The sequence below is a fragment of the Lemur catta genome, chromosome 10 (genome assembly GCF_020740605.2).
Source record: "Lemur catta isolate mLemCat1 chromosome 10, mLemCat1.pri, whole genome shotgun sequence".
Taxonomy (NCBI): domain Eukaryota; kingdom Metazoa; phylum Chordata; class Mammalia; order Primates; family Lemuridae; genus Lemur; species Lemur catta.
In genome coordinates, this window is record NC_059137.1 from 37907676 (window position 1) to 37927981 (window position 20306).

The 20306-nt window shown below is 39.1% G+C and overlaps 1 protein-coding gene and 1 non-coding gene across 3 annotated transcripts in view; one reads left to right on the forward strand and one right to left on the reverse strand.

Annotated features, from left to right (window-relative positions):
- Nucleotides 1–20306, reverse strand: part of NFX1 (nuclear transcription factor, X-box binding 1) — a 78857-nt gene that overhangs the window by 11233 nt on the left and 47318 nt on the right. The window contains exons 12-19 of one of the 2 annotated variants that reach the window (XM_045562972.1): nucleotides 11716–11798; nucleotides 10594–10702; nucleotides 9052–9171; nucleotides 6735–6814; nucleotides 3138–3368; nucleotides 2172–2245; nucleotides 1276–1377; nucleotides 596–637 (exon numbers count right to left, since the gene is read on the reverse strand). In XM_045562972.1, coding sequence (XP_045418928.1) covers nucleotides 596–637; nucleotides 1276–1377; nucleotides 2172–2245; nucleotides 3138–3368; nucleotides 6735–6814; nucleotides 9052–9171; nucleotides 10594–10702; nucleotides 11716–11798 — 841 coding nt within the window. The remainder of the gene's footprint in view (nucleotides 1–595; nucleotides 638–1275; nucleotides 1378–2171; nucleotides 2246–3137; nucleotides 3369–6734; nucleotides 6815–9051; nucleotides 9172–10593; nucleotides 10703–11715; nucleotides 11799–20306) is intronic. The other variant, XM_045562973.1, reaches the window with a different exon arrangement.
- On the forward strand, nucleotides 16669–16771 carry LOC123646809. The gene has a single exon (XR_006738057.1). It is a non-coding gene; the product is annotated as a small nucleolar RNA U13 (small nucleolar RNA).

Here is a 20306-nt window from a genome sequence, read left to right on the forward strand (position 1 = left end):
GGCTAGTAAACATGCTGTGATATGTGATGTTTACACCATGCCCCAAACCACACCGCTCATGTTTCTGAATATGCTGAAATCACCTAAGTGATTTATCCTTAGAAAATTCAATTCTTGATGATAGCATTTCTTTTGCTTTTTTTTTTTTGAGACAGAGTCTCGCCCTGTTGCCCAGGCTAGAGTGAGTGCCATGGCGTCAGCCTAGCTCACAGCAACCTCGAACTCCTGGGCTTAAGCAATCCTACTGCCTCAGCCTCCCGAGTAGCTGGGACTACAGGCATGAGCCACCATGCCCGGCTAATTTTTTCTATATATATTTTTAGTTGGCCAGATAATTTCTTTCTATTTTTAGTAGAGACGGGGGGGGTCTCGCTCTTGCTCAGGCTGGTCTCGAACTCCTGACCTCAAGTGATCCACCCGCCTCGGCCCCCCAGAGTGCTAGGATTACAGGCGTGAGCCACCGTGCCCATCCTCTTTCGCTCTTTGATAGTAGTAAAAGACTCACAGCAGTGTTGAATATTTTAAGGGTTGCTCCCTCTCATTAATTTCACAGAGCCCAAGGGCAAGGACATAAAAAGCAGTTGAAACTACTTACTTTTTCCTTTCCAAGGCTGAACACTCCTCATCACACTCCAGCCTTGATAAGCAAATGAAAAAAAATAAAGTCAGGGTACAGGCTTTATAGCTCCTATCCAGCAAGAAAAGAAGTCTTAGATAGTCAACCTGAAAACTTAGCTGACTCTTGCCAAAGGACATCTCCTCAGGCCAGGAAGAGCCTGTGAGGCCACCTACTCTTCAGGTTCCACTAGCACCCTCTGCCCTGGGAATTTCATCATCTCCCTGGGACCCCAATCCAGGAATGGCTGGATGAGGTCCCTCTCACGGACAAGTGGGCAGGCCTCTGGGTTATGGGAGTCGTCATGTGGGCCTCAGAGTTTCCTGGCTGTTCAGCCCCCAAAATGCTCCCCACGTGTCCCTCTAACAGCCCCACTTCCCCCTCTAGACATAGCCACCACTCTGGTTCTATATTCTCCTGTGGGTTAGCTACGACACATCTAGATCTCTGCTTCTAGCTACTGTCTGTAGTGAGGCCTGGAAGGTCTCCTCTGGTCTTAGCTATATTTTGAATAGGATTCATTGGGGTTGGAGTGGGCTTGGCCTCTTAACATCAAATGTCTGTTGAACACTTACTGTATGGGATTGAAATAAACGAATGATCTGTGCCCTCTAGTCTAACTGAAGAAAGAAGGCATATATATCCATTTTAAAAATTACCTGGCTTGGTGAACTTCCTTCTTGGTAATTAGCCTGCTGATCTCCACCGAATCTCCAAGCTGCATGTCTGTTATTTTAGAGGCCATGGAAATAGCAGCTATTCTGAAATATAAAAATAAAGAGAAGCAGATGCATTGCAGTTTCACAAGAACCTCCCCACAGTGGGGATGCAGAAGATCTCTTTCAAAGCAAATCCACCACACGACAATCTATGTGGCCTTGGAAACCCATCTGTTATGAACTACCTGAATGTTATGTCGTATCTCCTCAATTATATTCTAAGCAGCTATATAGGAGGCAATGAGGTAACCCAACTGCTCAGTACACCCTTGAGCATCCAGGCCAATGCCTGGCACCCAGTAGGTTTGCAAACACAGTCAATCTGATGTCTGCATACTCTTAACGTCCTATATCTGTGGCACATCTCTGCATCTAACCACAGATACACACAACCATTCATTCTCTGACACCTCTACCTCTGTACTCAGATCCCTGTATGACTTCATAGGTCCCAAGACTTCAGGAGGCTGCAAAGATACCTCACAAAACAACTAGAAACCCCCATACCAGGGGAGGAGCACAGGATTTAGCCCTGGCTGTGCCACTGACCAATGGCAGAATGTTAAAGCAATTCACCTAACTTTCCTTTTTATGTAATAAGAGCAAGACAGAAAGACGAAAAAAGAGGAGGAGAAATAAAAAGGCTATTTTACAAATTAAAGTTAGAGAAGAAAAGGCAACATAAAGCAGCACTTTTTCTTTAAACCAAAGAAACTAAATTTTTAAAAATTTCTTCAAAAAACTTTCCAACCTCTAGAAAAGCTGCAAGTATTCTACAATAAACACATGTATCCCCTTCACCTAGGTCCACCAGTTAATATTTAAGTAGCACCAACCTTTGATAAGTACTGGATGCTTCAGAGCAAATCACCATCTCTTTTCTTCGTCCACATTCACACTGTAGCTCTACCTGTAATCAGATTAACATGGAGCAACTTTCAGCACTTGGGAACCAGGTGAATAAGCAGGTTTCACTTTTAAATCCTCTCTCAGATCAAACCATGGCAGAGAATAGAGAGTCAGTGAGTGGCAACTCTCCAAGACAGAAGCTAACCACACATGCAAATTAACAACACAGTAATTGACATGCTAGGAGGAAGTGCCCTGGTCACAATGTCCCTTTCTGGAAACTATTATATTTCTCTTCTTAATTCTGGCTGACGGGACAGGCCTAGATGAAATTGTCACCACTCATCTAGAGGTGTACCCTTGACCCAGCCCCAGCTGAGGCCTAGCCAACTCCACCTCATCCCACTGCTTTCACCTCCTCAGGGTGGCCTTGCCTTACCCTACAGGCTAGGCTCACTCTCCCATTTACATGCTTTCATAGCACCCTCCATAGGGTGTGATGACTCCTCCATGACACAACAGTCATAATTAGTTAACTGAGTGATCATTTACTGAGAATGTATCCCATCAAATTGTGAGGAACCATGTGTCTCTTGCTTGCTAATTTAGCCCTAGCACCTTGGATAATGTCTTACACAACATAGGCATTTACATTAATACGTATGTTGAATAAATGGAGTGGACAGAGTCTCTAGAGAATTTGATCTAAGGGAGGCAGAGACTGTGGTCAGGTGGCAGTTGAGTATTTGCTGAAATAAAAAGCCAAAGCAAGCTGGGTGGCCACAAGCCTACATGACTTACATCACCTTTCTCTTGTTAACTTAACTTGCAGTTCCTTGCAACCAATGACCCCTGATTAAGAGGCATGCCCAGGGGCTACTGCACACCTTTCTGGACTCACTAGCAGCCCCAGAGCCATAGTCAACACTCCATCTGGGGCCACAAATACCTACCTTGGCTTTACAAGCAGTCACAGGGCAGGGTGAGCTGGGGTGGCAGGGTGCCATACACTGGTGGCCACAGTCAGCTCTAGGGGTGGTGCAGGGCTGCTTGCAGGCCTCATCCACAAGACATTCTCCTTTGTGACAGAGTCTCTGACACTTGTGCATCCGACACGGAAGCGTGGCACTGCAGGGTAACCCGCAAGAGATATCAACCAGGTGACAGGGTATGTTGCTTCGTAACTAGGAGAGACAGAAATAGCCAGATTCTCATCTCCATGTGGGATTTGGGGTAAGTTTTAACTTCCTCTTAAAACATTTCTGAACTTGTAAAATATTTTTTTAAAAAGCTATTTTTATCTGAAAAAAATTAGTTTGATTTTCAAAGTTTGAAAGGTTAGTTTGAGCAGAAAACAAATCTGAACTTTATTTAATAATAATGCTTGTTATGATCCAAAAGGATTTGTGGCAGCAGCCAAAAATGTAACCTGGAACATAAACTTTCCAAGGCGGCAACAAACAAATAGAACCAGATAACTAGGGAGTACTTGAAAAATGCTAAGACTGAGAGGATCAGATATCTTTCCCTTCCTATCCAAACTGCTATGGCATTGAGTTGACAGACTAACCCTTGTGCTGGCTGGGGTGGAAGGCAACCTCGGCCCAGGGTTCCGAGACTGCTGACAGGGTTGTTTTATGTAATTAAATATTCAGATCTCTTCACATCTCCCCACTCATGGTCTCCATAGCTTCAGGCAGTCCTGTCCTTTAAAAAATTAATAGGCAACAGGCAATGGAACCCCCAACTCATTTTTTTCTTGAAAAATTGCCTGCTTCTAGGCTTGCCAAATGCAGCAAAAAGCTGCTGGAATTTTACTCCTGTGGGACCAAAGGTTACTCTTATACATTCACTCAAATTCTTTCAAGAACCCTCAAAATGAGAAATATACTTCTGCTCCAGTGACACATAACTTCCACTTTTGAAGAAGCTTCTAAAGGCTAGGACAAACATGCTTCCAATAACTCTGGAATCAGTATTTGGTAGATTGTAGTTCCCAATCATTAAACCTTACCTATTCTACTGCCAGGGTGATGCGGATAATTTTTGTACATGCTCTGCCCTGTCATCCCCTCCCCACATTATTTGTCTATTGTCTCACTATTCTTTAGGATGTTACTTCCTCTAGAACACCTTCACTGGGTAGGGACCCTTCTGTCCCCCTCGGTACTCTGTATTTCCCACATCACTGCAATTGCCTGTTTATGTGTCTGCCTCCCACCCCAAAGTGAAGGCTCCCCAAGGGCAGGGGTCACATTGGTCTCATTCACTTCTGAATCACCCAAATCTAGCCTGTCACCTACCACACAGTAGGTACTCAATATTTGAATAAAGTTTGAATAAGTTATCAACACAAAGATGATACATGGATGTCTTAGAATGGACAAACTCAAAGAGGAAGTGAGATTTATAGAGGAAGAATAAATATCAAGGACTTGAGAACCACCCACAGGAAATAAGTGGAGAAAAATATGTCCATCAAGATAAGAAAAGAATACTGAAAGCATGTTGTTACAGACATCAAGAGAGTGTCAAGAATTGTTGACCAACATGTCATAAAGTAAAAAGAGCAAGTTACAAAACAGTGTAATCTTAAGCAGAGTAGGGAAAGTGTTTATCACATATGCCTAGTAGTTTATACACCACAAAGTTAAGAAGCATTTCTTTCTCAGTAGCAGAATTATATCTTCTCAACTGTCTACAATGAATATGCATTTTTTTAAATAAAAGAAAATTTTCAGTGTTTTAAAAGAGTCTATAAAACTCTTTGACAATGCCAAATATGGCTTAGGGTTTAAGAATGAGGGTGAAAGTCTTTCAGGGTCCCAGCAATATGGAAGTGTAGGTGAGACTAGAGAAAAGGCACAGTGGCCCAGTGGTCAGGACGGGCAGGTGCACAGCGAGAAGGAACAGTGGCAGGTGGTGGAGAGTCCACTTCTACTCTCGGGATGCTCTCACTGAAACACCTTTTCCCAGGCTGGCAACCTCTCCCCATGGTGATTAATCTACAAGTTCTCTCTGAACACACTACATGTTATCAAGGCCAAGTGGTTGAATTTCATTTGGTTGTAACCAGATTAAAAAATAACAGTAAAACAGATTCAAAATGCTACCCACTGTATGATTCTGCTTATGTGACATTCTTTTTTAAAATTTTTTATTATGGGTACACAATAGTTGTGTATCTTTACAGTGTACATGTGGTGTTTTGATACAGCATACAATGTGAATTAATGAAATCAGGGTAGTTGGGGTATTCATTACGTCAGGCATTTAACATTTCTTTGTGTTAGGAACATTACAATTCCACTATTTTACTTATTTTACAGCGTACCCTAATTTATTGTTGATTACAGTCACTTTGTTGTGCTATCAAATATCATTCTAACTATATTTTTGCACCCATTAACCATCCCTACTTTATCCCCTCCTCCCCATTCCCTTTCCCAGCCTCTGGTAACCATCATTCTACTCTGTCTTCATGAGATCAATTGTTTTTAATGTTTAGCTTCCACATATGAGTGAGAACATATGAAATATGTCTTTCTGTGTTTGGCTTATTTCACTTAACATAATGTTCTCTAGTTCTATGCATGTTGTTGCAAATGGTAGGATTTCATTCTTTTTTGTGGCTGTATAATATTCCATTGTGCATATGTACTATAATTTCTTTATCCATTCATCTGTTGATGAACACTTAGGTTCATTCCCTATCTTGGGTATTGTGTATAGTGCTGCAATAAACATGGGAGTGTACATATCTTTTTGGTATACTGGATTCCCCTCCTTCGGATATATACCCAGCAGTGGGACTGCTGGATCATATGGTAGTTCTTGTTTATGTGATATTCTGAAAAAGTAAAACTATTGGGACAGATAACTGATCATTGGTCATCAGGGCCTAGAGGTGGAGTGGTGGATGACTATAAAGGAGCATTTGGGGGTGACTGAAAGGAACATCTTGACTGTTATAGTGGTTGCATGACCGTATGTATGCTTTTGTTAAAACTCACAGATCTGTACACTAAAAAGGGTAAATTCTATTGTATACAAATTTTATTTAAAAAAGAAAAAGGGCAATAGAAAACTTCTACTTCTTTTTTTTTTTTTCCTTTTCCTTTTTTTGAGACAGAGTCTCACTCTGTTGCACAGGCTAGAGTGCCATGGCATCAGCCTAGCTCACAGCAACCGCAAACTCCTGGGCTCAAGCAATCCAACTGCCTCAGCCTCCGAATAGCTGAGACTACAGGTATGCGCCACCGCTCAGCTAATTTTTCTATATATATTTTTAGCTGTCCATATAATTTCTTTCTATTTTTAGTAGAGATGGAGTCTCGCTCTTGCTCAGGCTGGTCTCGAACTCCTGACCTTAAGCCATCCTCCCGCCTTGGCCTCCCAGAGTGCTAGGATTACAGGCGTGAGCCACCGTGCCCAGCCGAAAACTTCCACTTCTTAAAATACCTTTGAGAAATGTTGAGACTAACAAATTAAATCATAAATCTCTTTGGTCCTGTGGCCACAAAGACGAACACTTGAGAGAGAAAACTTACCTCGTGTTTGCCCATGCACCACTTCTGAGTTAGGAAAGTGCAAGGGGGACACTTCTCCTCACTGTGACAAGAATGATATACTGCAGAGAAAGAAAGGCAACATCAGGAATAATTTCTAAATAAAGCAGTATTATACATGTTATAAATGGCATATGATATGAAACTTTTGAATTCAGGAGCTAGGAGTACTTTTTTAAATGGTCACAGGAAAGTAAAAACTACTTGGCTTTACATTAAAGTGTTGAAGGATTAGTGTGAGTGAGAAAAAAAAACCCAACTGAGGAGGAAGAGATGTGCCAAAATACAGAAGCAGAGGAGGCAGCTTTCCCACCTCGTCTCTTGCAGCACAGCCACATAGTCTGTTCATTCTCCTCTATCATTTTTTTGGCCCTACCTTACACAGCAACTGCTTACTTTTGCTCATTTATCTTTGCTATCAATTCTGTCTAAAATGCTTCTGCTGACTCCTTCCAATTTCTTTATTGCTTATATGAGGCAGTTCATCAAAACTCATCTCCTACAACAAAGCCTTCCTTGGCTGACCACATTCTAGCCTGAACTCCCTCACACTCCCTGATGGTTTCAGTGCTTATGCAGATGGGTTGCTGCTATATTCATAAGAAGGTTGGTTTTGTCATGTATCATGTGTATTTAACTACCATCCCTCTTCCTCTCAGGGAGAACATAAGAACCTCAGATCATATGATATTTTTTTGTTCTTCTGAAGCTCCCTGTGTCTGACACCATGCTATATATACAACAAACACTTAAGAAAATGGAAATGTGGGCCGAGGGCAGTGGCTAATGCTTATAATCCTAGCACTGTGGGAGGCCGAGCAGGGAGGATCTCTTGAGCTAAGGAGTTCAAGACCAGCCTGAGCAAGAGCAGGACCCCGTGTATCTACGAAAAATAGAAAAAATTAGGCGGGCATGGTGGCATGTGCCTGTAGTCCCAGCTACTCAGTAGGCTGAGGCAGGAGGATTGCTTGAGCCCAGGAGTCTGAGGTTGCCACAAGCTAGGCTGATGCCATGGTGCTCTAGCCCAGGTGACAGAGCAAGACTCTCTCAAAAAAATACAAAAAATACAAAAAAAGAAAATGGAAATGAATGCTGAACAAAAAGCAGGCTAAAATAACACAATTCACACAAATGGTTAACTTATTACTATGGATATTGCCCAGCAGGATTTGGACTTCATCTGTAACATCTGCAAGTGAGTGTAAAGGACGGAATGGGTGGGTATTTGCCTGGGTATTTACTTCATGCTGGCAAGAATGCCACAGCAGGGCCTTGCAAACTATGCTGGGAGGGCCATCCTAAGATCCCCAGGGAAGGAATGAACTTTTTCACTTCACGAGGAATTTACTTAATTCTGTTTTACTCTATTAACTTAAAAAATTGAGAGCTAATTATCTATCTTTAAGTCTGAATCATATGGTCAGACTTACTGTGAATATCAAATCTGGTGCCTCGAGTTATTACTGGTTTGCCTCTGGGACTTGGTAAAATAAAATAATGGGCCCAATATGGTCCTAGAGGAAAGCCAGCAACTAGGCTTGACAGACATGAAAAATGGGCGACATCAAGTAGCTGTTGGCCTGGTAGCTGAGCAGTTTATCAGAGAAAAACTGGAAACAACTTAAGTGTCCAGCAACACAAGTCTGACTGAATAAATTATGGCCCATCCATGTAACAGGACACTTAACTGTCATTAAAAATCTATATTGTAGAAAAATACTCATTGACAAGGAGAGAGATTAAAAATATAACAAGAGGAAAAAAGCTGCTTCAAATTATTAAGTACAATAGGATCCCACTTTCATTTTAGGAAAAAAATGCAAATATATATATTTGAACATGGAAAATGATCCTGAAAAATATGTACTAAAGTGTAACTCATCAATGGTGACATAATAGATGATTTAATTTCAATTTTTTGACTTTATCTCTATTTTCTTTATTTTTATATAATAAATACATTGCTTCTGTGACAATAACAAAAAACAAGTCACTTTTAATTTTGTAAAAAGATGCTCAACTTTAAAACATGCACCAAAGTGGAGCCCACAAAGAAAGAAACTCCTGAGAGACAAGAACTTTTCAGGTGTGTTTGACATCCTTAGAGTAAAGCAATGGAGGGCACCATGATTCCCAGTTGTGGCCCAGATCATACATCCACCTTCACAGAAGCAGCTCCTGAGCATGGGGAGCAGGGGGAAGCCATCACAGCATGACTTTAGAGCAGTGAAGACACAGCAACATCCTAAATGACATGGTGTAAGCAGGTTGGGAAGTGTGGATGTAAGATGAAACTCACCTGGATGGTCACATTCATGGACTCTGGCGCAGGTTTGGGTACACTCAGGGGGCCTAGTACCACAGGGAACTGGAGGGTAGATCACCGATGCGCCACAGTGGCAGGTTAATTCATCAAAACCTGGTGGGGCAGCAGGTGAGACAAAACAATCATTCATGAGTTTGAGATGTGCACATACATATTTTTATGCTCGTATTTTTACAGGAGAATTTTTTGGGTTTTTTTTTTTTAATTAAAGCTGAGCAGGTAAAAAAGGCACACACACATATGAATTGTTCCCATTTACTACTATGAACATGACAATTTCCCAGTACTTTTCCCAACACATTTCTAATTAGATTGGAGGTTGTATTAATGATTATTTAATATTGCAATACAAAACTTGTCAACATTTCAAAGATCTGCACAACCCAGTGAACAATTATTTTCCAAATGATCAGTGTATGCCATTATAAAATCATGCATGGGTAAAAGATCCATTCAAAGTACAAGATCCCATTCCAGCAGCTGTAGCTAGTAAAAAACAAACCAAACACAAAAACCACAAAGTATAAAAAAGACCAGTGAATTTTAACGTGACAGAGAACAAAAACAAAAACATTGACTCAAGTCCTTTCTGAAGTGAGGTTGAGTTTTGGTATAATTCCAAAGAAGAATATCCATAATTATTTGAATTTTTTTTTTTTGAGACAGGGTCTCCCTCTGTTGCCCTGGGCTAGAGTGCCATGGTGTTACCCTGGCTCATAGCAACCTCAAACTCCTGGGCTCAAGTGATTCTCCTGCCTCAGCATCCCAAATAGCTGGGACTTCCGGTAGACACCACCATACCCAGTTAATCAGATTGAATGCAGAAGTAGAGAAGAGAATTCAGCTATCTTCTATTAAACCAGGCATTCGCTATTCTATTTTGTTAAAAATATAGTTATTTTTCTAAAAATATCATGGTACTTATATACATACAGTGAGTATATGTTATTTTAAAATGAACTAATGAATCAATTATATTTTTAAATTTCTCAGTTTTGGGGTGGGCTGTGATCGTGCCATTGCATTCCAGCCTAGGTGACAGAGATAGACCCTTCTCAAAAGAAAAAAAAATTCTCAGTTGTAATTTCTTTTTTATGTGAGTTATATTTATCTATATCCACCATATTAAAAATTAAAACTGAGTGTGATGGCTCACACCTGTAATCCCAGCACTTTTGGAAGCCAAGGCAGGATGATTGCTTGAGCCCAGGAGTTTGAGACCAGCCTGGCCAACACAGCAAGATCTTGTCTGTAAAAAAAATACAAAACTCCGACGTGGTGGCATGTGCCTGTAGTCCCAGGTACTGGGGAGACTAAGGTAGGAGGATTGCTTGAGCTCAGAAGTTGGAGGTTGCAGTGAGCTATGATGATGCCACCGCACTTTAGCCTGGGCAAAAAAGTGTGACCCTGTCTCAAAAAAAAAAAAAAAAAAATCCACACCAATTTAAGCAAGTCAATCTTTGAAAATATATTATGCCTGAATTTCTAGAAAACTCTTATATTGAGGACACTCACTGGCTTGCCAGCATATCTGGCAGTTCCCACGATGACAAGGTTCTTCACACCTATGAAGGCCACAACAGAGTTTCCTCCCACAAATCAAAGGACACTTATGCTCCTTGTCCTGGGAAAAGAGATTTACAGTTGTTCACAAAATGGTCTCCATTTTATATTTTCCATAACAGCAGATTAATAGAAATAAAGCTCTATACATTTATGGATGAAATGAAATCTGGGAATAGCTTCAAAATAATCAAGAGAAGGGGGAATAGGTGGGGATATGGATGAAACAAGATTAGTTATGAGTTCATCACTACTGAAGCTGGACGTTGTATATATGGGACTCATGATACTGTTCTCTCTCTTTTGTATATGTTTGAAATTTTTGATAATACAAGGAAGTCATTAAGCCTTAAAACTGGTTTATAAGTCTTGGTTACAGCACAACTTTATCACTCTTTACTTTGTCAATATATAAATTTTAAAAATAATAATTATGTATTTTATATACATACATATACATGTATATGTACTACCTTGCTGGTTATCTTGTTTATATATGTGTGTATGTACATATATGCACATAACACACACATATACATATACCCATATATATACATATAATATATATGACAAGATAACACATTACCAATAACCAGGTAGTGTATCCTTTAATTAGTTCCATAGAAGTAAATATTTCAAATAAAGAAACATGTTCCTTTAAAAAATGTCATACTCATTTTATCTACTGACATGACCTAAGGAGTATATGAAACCTGAAGCCTGAGTTGCTAAGTCTAGGCCAGCCTGTGTTGGGACAATACATAGTGTCCTGCAGAAGACTGTGTGCTCATCTAGTGGTCTTGAGCTCTGGGGCCTGAGGCCTTCTGTCTTTCTTTTCCTCTGTGTTGCCACTAGATGCCACTGGCTGAGTTCTTGAGCTGGCTGAGGCCTTAAAAGGCCCAGTCTGTTTCCCTGCTGAGTGGGTATAGGGACTATGAGAACTTTCTGACTGCTGCCTATGGGTCCCTCCCAGTGATTTCTCAATCTGGGCTGCGTTCCAGATGGCTGAGGCTTCCAGAAGCCCAGCACCTGGATGAAAGGAATCTGAATATGTCTAACAATAAGTCCACTTACCACACAGCATATCTCATTACATTTATGCCGTCCACACAACCGTTTCTTGTTACACCGCTTGTCACACATAAATGTAGCATCTGCTGTAGACAATTAAAAAGAAAAAAACAGGCAAAGGATATGAAGATTCATTCAACAAATATTTGAGTGACTATAGGCTGAAAAATTAAAAATGTAACAATGTAAATAGTGATAATGAAAATATATATTAAAACATTTTCACTTGTCAAATTGTCAAAAATTAGAAAAGAAAATAGCAAGATTGATTAATACATAGTATGGGTTAAGGTGTGCACTCATCTTAGTAGTACATAAACTTTTGGAGTACAGTTCCACCTTGGTATGTGTGAGGGACTGGCTCCAGGATCTCCCTTAGATAGCAAAATCCACAGATGCTCATTAGCATATAATTGTCCTCCCTTATATTTTAAATCATCTCTAGATTATTTATAATACCTAATACAATGTAAATGACATGTAAATACTTGTAATATTGTATTGTTTAGGGAATAATGACAAGAAAACAACTCTGTACATGTTCAGTACAGACACAATTTTGTTTTTTTGAATATTTTTGATATGTGGTTGGTTGAATTCATGGATATGGAACCCATGGATAAGGAGGGCAGACTCTATATATGTATCTATAAAAAATTTAAGTGGTAATCCTATTTTAAGAAATCCTTTCTACAAATACACTTTCAGAAGTGGTTAGGACACCAAAGGGATAAGCAACAAAAGAAAAAACATATAAATTGACTTCATCAAAATCAAAAGCTTTTGTGCATCAAAGGACACCATAAGAAAGTAAAAAAACAACCCACATAAAGGGAGAAAGTATTTGCAAATATATCTCAGAAGGGTCCAAGATTTAAAATATAAAGAACTCCTTCAACTCAACAACAAAAAGACAAACAACCCAATTAAACATGGGCAAAGGACTTCAACAGACCCTTTCTCAAAGAAGATATATTAATGGCGAGCAACTACATGAAAAAATGTTCAAAATCATGAGTCATTAGGGAAATGCAAATCTAAACCACTATGAGATATCACTTCACACCCACTTAGGATGGCTAAAACTTCAAAAACCTAGAAAGAAAGTGTTGGCAAGGATGTGGAGAAATAGGAGCTCTCAAACATTGCTGGTGGGAATGTAAAATGGTACAGTTAACATGGAAAATAGTATGGCAGTTCTTAAAAAAATTAAATACAATTACTGTAGGATCCAGCAATTCTTCTCCTAGGTATAGACACCAAAGAAGTAAAAATAGGTATTCAAACAAAAATTTGTGTACAAATGTTCATAGCAGCACTATTCACAATAGTCAAAAAGTGGAAACAATTCAAATATCCTCCAACTAATGAATGAATGTGGCATATTCATAAAATAGAATATTATTCAGCTATAGAAAGGAATGAAGTGCTGATATGTGCTACAACATGATAAACCTTGGAAACATGCTAAGTGAAAGAAGCTAGGCACAAAAGGTTATATATTATATGATTCCATTTATATAAAATATTCAAAAATGGTAAATCCACAGAAACAGAAAGCAGACTAGCGGCTGCTTGGGGGGAGGCTGAGTGGAAAATGACTGCTTAATAAATACAGGGTTTCCTTTTGGGGTGATGAAAATGTTTTAGAGTTAGATTATGAATGTACTAAATGTCACTGAACTGTACATTTGAAATGGTTAATTCCATGTTATGTGAATTTTAACTAAAAAAAAAAAATGGCCTAGATGCTGAAGTATTTATGGAGGAAAGGATATTTGAGACTTGTTTTCAAAGTTCTTGAGCAAAAATAAAATGTAGTGAGAGAGAGGGGTGGATGAAATGAGAGAGAAAATGTTCATAACTGATGATGACAGGTGATAGATATGTGGGGGATTGTTATACTGGTCTCTCTACTTTCATATATGATTGAAATTTTTCATCATAAAGTTCTAAAAAGTGGGACAGGATAGATACTGCATTATTAGTAATGGGGAAAAACTGGAGATGGCCTAAATGACCATCAAAAGGGCCAACATGAACTATAATATGGTAGACCAACATGTGGAATATTCTGCAAGAGGGAGCACTATACACACTGATATGGAAAAATGTCTTTGATATATTAGTGAGGGAAAATACCAAGGTACAGATTAGTATGTTTAGTATGAATCAAAATTTAGGGGAAAAAACCAAAACTATACTGACATATTTATATACTTACACGAATAGAGTAAAACATCTGAAACCACACCTAATAAACTACTGAGAGTAGTTTCATTAGGGGAGTGGAACGAGGAGGCAAAAATGGGGTGAGGGCATATTTTCATTTTTCACTTTATATATACAATTTTTTTACTCCAAAGGTGTATTTGGCCGGGCGCGGTGGCTCACACCTCTAATCCTAGCACTCTCAGAGGCCGAGGCGGGAGGATCGCTCCAGGTCAGGAGTTCGAGATCAGCCTGAGCAAGAGCGAGACCCTGTCTCTATTAAAAAAATAGAAAGAAATTAACTGGACAACTAAAAATATATTATATAGAAAAAATTATCCAGGCATGGTGGCACATGCCTGTAGTCCCAGCTACTCGGGAGGCTGAGGCAGAAGGATTGCTTGAGCCCAAGAGTTTGAGGTTGCTGTGAGCTAGGCTGACGCCACAGCACTCTAGCCTGGGCAACAGAGTGAGACTCTGTCTCAAAAACAAAAAAAACAAAAGAAACAAAGGTGTATTAATTTTTCAAATTATGTCTTTAATAACCAAAAATTTTAACATGGTTTTCAGGCAGATATTGCTGGTTACCTCCCAAATAGCCACCGCCCCCCTCCTTCAGGCCAAGAGAACCTTAATTTTCTTCAGAAGTTGAGTGTCCACGTGCTCCTTAGTTGCAGGGGTGAATGTTGAATAGTCTTGCCCACCACAGTTAATTCTATTCACTTTGCTAGTGACAGGTTTACACTGAAGCATGTGATACAAAGTATACTGAGGACCTTTCAGGACTACTTTCCTTGCTCTAAAAAAAGAAGAGAAGAAGCTGGGCACTGTGGCTCACACTTGTAATCCCAGAACTTTGGGAGGCTGAGGCAAGAGGACTGCCTGAGGCCAGGAGTTCAGGACCAACCTCGGCAACATAGTGAAACCCTGTCTCTACAAAAAATAAAAAAATTAGCCAGATGTGGTGGCACGTGCCTGTAGTCCCAGCTTTTCAGGAGGCTGAGACAGGAGGATTGCTTGAGCCCAGGAGTTTGAGGTTGCAGTGAGCTATAATGAGGCCATGGCACCACAGTCCAGCCCAGGCAACAGAGTGAGACCCTATCTCAAAGAAAAAAAAAAAAAAAAGAAAGAAAGAGAAGATAGAGGAGGTGGAGCAAGATGGCCAAACATTAAATAGAACCCTCCAGAGATCAGAGATCATCCCCCTGCGGGAACACTGAATTTATTATTCATGTAAGAAAGCACCTTCATAAGAACCAAAAAATCAGTCCACCAAGGCAGTAGGTACCACCAGGAGGCTGCAAAAGTTGCAGCATTACTGTGCTTGGGGTGCCCTCTAGTGCTGATATGGCCACAGTGATCACAACTCTTAGTGCCCTCTAGTGCTGATATGGCCACTTAGATGACAACTCTCAATTCCTTTTGAATATCCGGAAAGCCTTCTCAAGGACAAGTTCAAACAAGGCCAGACTGTGAAGATTAGAATAAATGTCAAACTCTTCAATACCCACATATCAACAAATATCCACAAACATCAAGAATATACAGATTGAACTCCTTGTTCTACCACTTTCCCCCCTTCTCACTACTGTACTTGCCTAGTCTAAAAAAAAAAAAGAAAGAAACACCAAGAACACCTAGGAAAACATGAATTCACCAAATAAACTAAATAATGTAGCAGAGACCAAATCAAGGAGAGACAGAGATACATGACTTTTTAGACAAAGAATTCAAATAGCTGTTCTGAAAAAGCTCAATGAACTTCAAAACAATGCAGAGAAGGAATTCAGGAGCCTATCAGAGATAATAAATGAAGAGACTTAAATAATAATTTAAAAAAAGCAGAAATTCTGGAGCTGAAAAACTGAATCGACAAACTGAGAAATGCGTCAGAATCTCTCTACAGCAGAACAGATCAAGCAGAAGAAAGAACTAGTGAGCTTGAAGACAGGCTATTTGAAAATATACAGTCAGAAGAGAAAAAACAAAAGATAATCAAAAAGAACAAAGCATACCTACAAGATTTAGAAGATAGCCTCAAAAGGGCAAATCTAAGAGTTATTGGCCTTAAAGAGGAGGTAGATAGAAAGACTGGGGTAATTATTCAAAGAAATACATAATAGCAGAGAACTTTCCAAACCTAGAGAAAGATCTCAATATTCAGGTACAAGAAGGTCACAGAACACCAAGCAAATTTAACCCAAACAAGACTCAAGGCATTTAATAATCAAGCTCCTAAAGGTCATGGACAAAGGAAAGGTCCTAAGAGAGGCATGAAAAAAGAAAAAAAATAACATATGTAGGAGCTCCGATACATCTGGCAGCACGCTTCTCAGTGATAACCTTACAGGCCAGGAGAGAGTGGCATGACATATTCAAAGTGCTGAAGGAAAAAAACTTTAGTCCTAGAATATTACATCCTGCAAAATTATCTTTCAAACATGAAGGAGAAATAATGACTTTCCAAGACAAACAAAAGCTGAAGGATTTCATCAACATCAGACCTGCCCCACAGGAAGTGCTAAAGGGAGCTCTTCAATCTGAAAGAAAAGGGTGTTAAAGAACAATAAAAAATCATTTGAAGGTATAAAACTCACTGGTAACAGTAAGTACACAAATACAGAATATTGCTACAATAGCAGCATATAAACCACTTATATCTTTAATAGGAAAACTAAAAGACAAACTTATAAAAAATAACTACAACAATTTTAACAGATAGAGTATATAAAAAGATATAAATGGATCCTTTTGTAGTTCATAAGCATGATTGGGTGTTCACATGCATGTGTGAGACGTGCCTCCCTCAAACCTTGTTATGATGTTGGCACACATCACCTGTCTGACATGAGAAAAAAAAAGATATAAATTAAAACACACTGGCCGGGTGCGGTGGCTCACGCCTGTAATCCTAGCACTCTGGGAGGCCGAGGCAGGTGGATAGCTCGAGGTCAGGAGTTTGAGACCAGCCTGAGCAAGAGTGAGACCCTGTCTCTACCAAAAATAGAAAGAAATGATTTAGACAGCTAAAAATCTATATAGAAAAAATTAGCTGGGCATGGTGGCGCATGCCTGTAGTCCCAGCTATTCGGGAGGCTGAGGCAGTGGGATCACTTGAGCCCAGGAGTTTGAGGTTGCTGTGAGCTAGGCTGATGCCACGGCACTCACTCTAGCCCGGGCGACAAAGCGAGACTCTGTCTCAAAAAAAAAAAAAAAAAAAATTAAAACACTATCAGAGAAAATAACTTTTATACAAAGAAAGACAGGAAGGAAGGAAGGAAGGATGAAAGGAAAGAAGGAACAAATGAACAGAGGACCACAAAACAAACAGAAATCAAATGATAGTGTGGTAGTAATAAGTCTTTACCTATGAATAACACTGAATGTAAATGGACTAAACTCTCAAATCAAAAAACAGAGTGGCTGAATGGATTAAAACACAAGCCTCAACTATATGTTGTCTACAAGAAACCTATTTCATCTCTAAAGACACATATAGACTGAAAATAAAGGTATGGAAAAAGATATTCCATGCAAACAGAAACCAAAAAGAGTAGGAGCAGCTATATACTTCTATTAGATAAAATTGATTTCAGGACAGAAACTGTAAAAAGAGACAAAGAAGGTCATTATATAATGATAAAGGGGTCAATTCAGCAAGAGGATATAACAATTCTAAATATTGATATATAGGCACCCAAAACTGGCACCCAGATATATAAAGCAAATATTATCAGAACTAAAGAGAAATTGATCCCAACACAATAATAGCTAGAGACCTCAACACCCTACTTTTAGCACTAGACAGATTATCCAGACAGAAAATCAACAAAGAAACATTGGACTTAATCTGCGCTATAGACAAAATGGAACTAATCACATTTATAGATTGTTTCATCCAACAGCTGCAGAATACACACTCTTCTCCTTGGTCATGGATCATTCTCAAGCACAGACCATATGTTAGGCCAAAAAACAAGTCTTATAAAATTCAAAAAAAGTGAAATTATATCAAGTATTTTCTTTGACCAGAATGGAATAAAACTAGAAATCAATAACAAGAAGAACATTAGAAACTATTCAAGCACAAGGAAACTAAATAATATACCCCTGAATGACCAGTGGGTCAATGAAGAAATTAAGAAGAAAATTTAAAACTTTCTTCAAACAAGTAGGGCCTTCACCTTTGGCCGGGCGCAATGGCTCATGCCTGTAATTGTAGCACTCTGGGAGGCCTAGGCGGGTGGATCGCTCAAGGTCAGGAGTTCGAGACCAGCCTGAGCAAGAGTGAGACCCTGTTTCTACTAAAAATAGAAAGAAATTATCTGGCCAACTAAAAATATATACAGAAAAAATTAGCTGGGCATGGTGGCACATGCCTATAGTCCCAGCTACTCAGGAGGCTGAGGCAGGAGGATCGCTTGAGCCCAGGAGTTTGAGGTTGCTGTGAGCTAGGCTGATGCCACGGCACTCACTCTAGCCTGGGCAACAAAGCGAGGCTCTGTCTCAAAAAAAAAAAAAAAAAAAAATTTCTTCAAACAAATGAAAAAGAAAACAGAACACACCAAAACATATGAAATATGGCAAAAGAAGTACTAAGAGGAAAATTTATAGTAATAGATGTCTACAATAAAAAAGTAGAAAAACTTCAAATAAACAACCTAAGGCACCTGAAGGAACTAGAAAAGGAACAGCAAACCAATCCCAAAATGAGTAGAAGAAAAGAAATAATAAAGATCAGAGCAGAGGCCGGGCGTGGTGGCTCACGCCTGTAATCCTAGCACTCTAGGAGGCTGAGGCGGGAGGATCACTTGAGGTCAGGAGTTCAAGACCAGCCTGAGCAAGAGCAAAACCCTGTCTCTACTAAAAATAGAAAGAAATGATTTGGACAGCTAAAAAAAAAATATACACATATATAGAAAAAATTAGCCAGGCATGGTGGCACATGCCTGTAGTCCCAGCTACTCAGGAGGCTGAGGCAGGAGGATCGCTTGAGCCCAGGAGTTTGAGGTTGCTTTGAGCTAGGCAGACGCCACGGCACTCTACCCTGGGCAACAGAGTGAGACTCTGTCTCAAAAAAAAAAAAAAAAAGATCAGAGCAGAAATAAATGAAATTAAAACAAAAAAAAAACAACACAAAAGATGAATGAAATGAAAAGTTAGGTTTTTTTAAAATGATAAACAAAACTGACAAACCTTTAGCCAGACTAAAAAAAGAGAAGACCCAAATAAATAAAATCAAACATGAAAAAGGAGACATTAAACTGATACTGTAGAAATTCAAAGGACCATTAGAGACTACCATAAGCAACTATATGTCAATAAATTGGAAAACCTAGGAAAAAATGGATAAATTCCTAGATATACAACCTACCAATATTGAACCAGGAAGAAACAGGAAATCTGAATAGATTGTTAACAAGTAATGAGACAGAAGCAGTAATAAAAAGTCTCCTATCAAAGTCCAGGACCTGATGGCTTTACTGCTGAATTCTACCAAACATTCAAAGAACTAATACAAATCCTACTCAAACTATTCCAAAAAAATCAAGGAGGAGGGAATAATCTCAAACCCATTCTGCAAGGCCAGTATCACCCTGATACCAAAACCAGACAAAGAGACAACAAAAAGAGAAACTATAGGCCAGCATCTCTGATAAACAAAGATATAAAAATCCTCAACAAAATACTAGCAAACTGAATTCTACAATACATTAAAAAGATTATTCATCATGATCAAGTGGAGATTCATTCCGGGGGTGCAAGGATGGTTCAACATACACAAATAAATCATTGTGATACATCATATGAAGAAAACAAAGGAAAAAAACCATACAGTCATTTCAACTGATGCTGAAAATGCATTTGATAAAATCAACACCCCTTCATGACAAAAACTCAAAAAACTGGGTATAGAAGGAACACACCTCAACATGATTAAAAGCCATATATGACAGATCCACAGCTAGTATCATATTGAATGGGGAAAAACTGAAAGCCTTTCCTCTAAGATCTGGAACAAGACAAGGATGCCCATTCTCACTGCTGTTATTCAACATAGTACTGGAAGTTCTAGTTAGAGCAATCAGCTAAGAGAAAGAAATAAAGGGCATCCAAATTAGAAAGGAAGAAGTCAAATTGTCCTTGTTTGCAGACGATATGTTCTTATATCTACACAGAAACTTAAAGACTGTACCAAAAAAACTATTAGAACTGATAAACAAATTCAGTAAAGTTATAGGATATAAAATCAACATACAAAAATCAGCAGCATTTCTGTATGTTAACAGTAAACAATCTGGAGAAGAAACCAAGAAAGTAATTCCATTTATAATATCTACAAATAAAAATAAAATACTTAGGAATAAACTTAACCAAAGAAG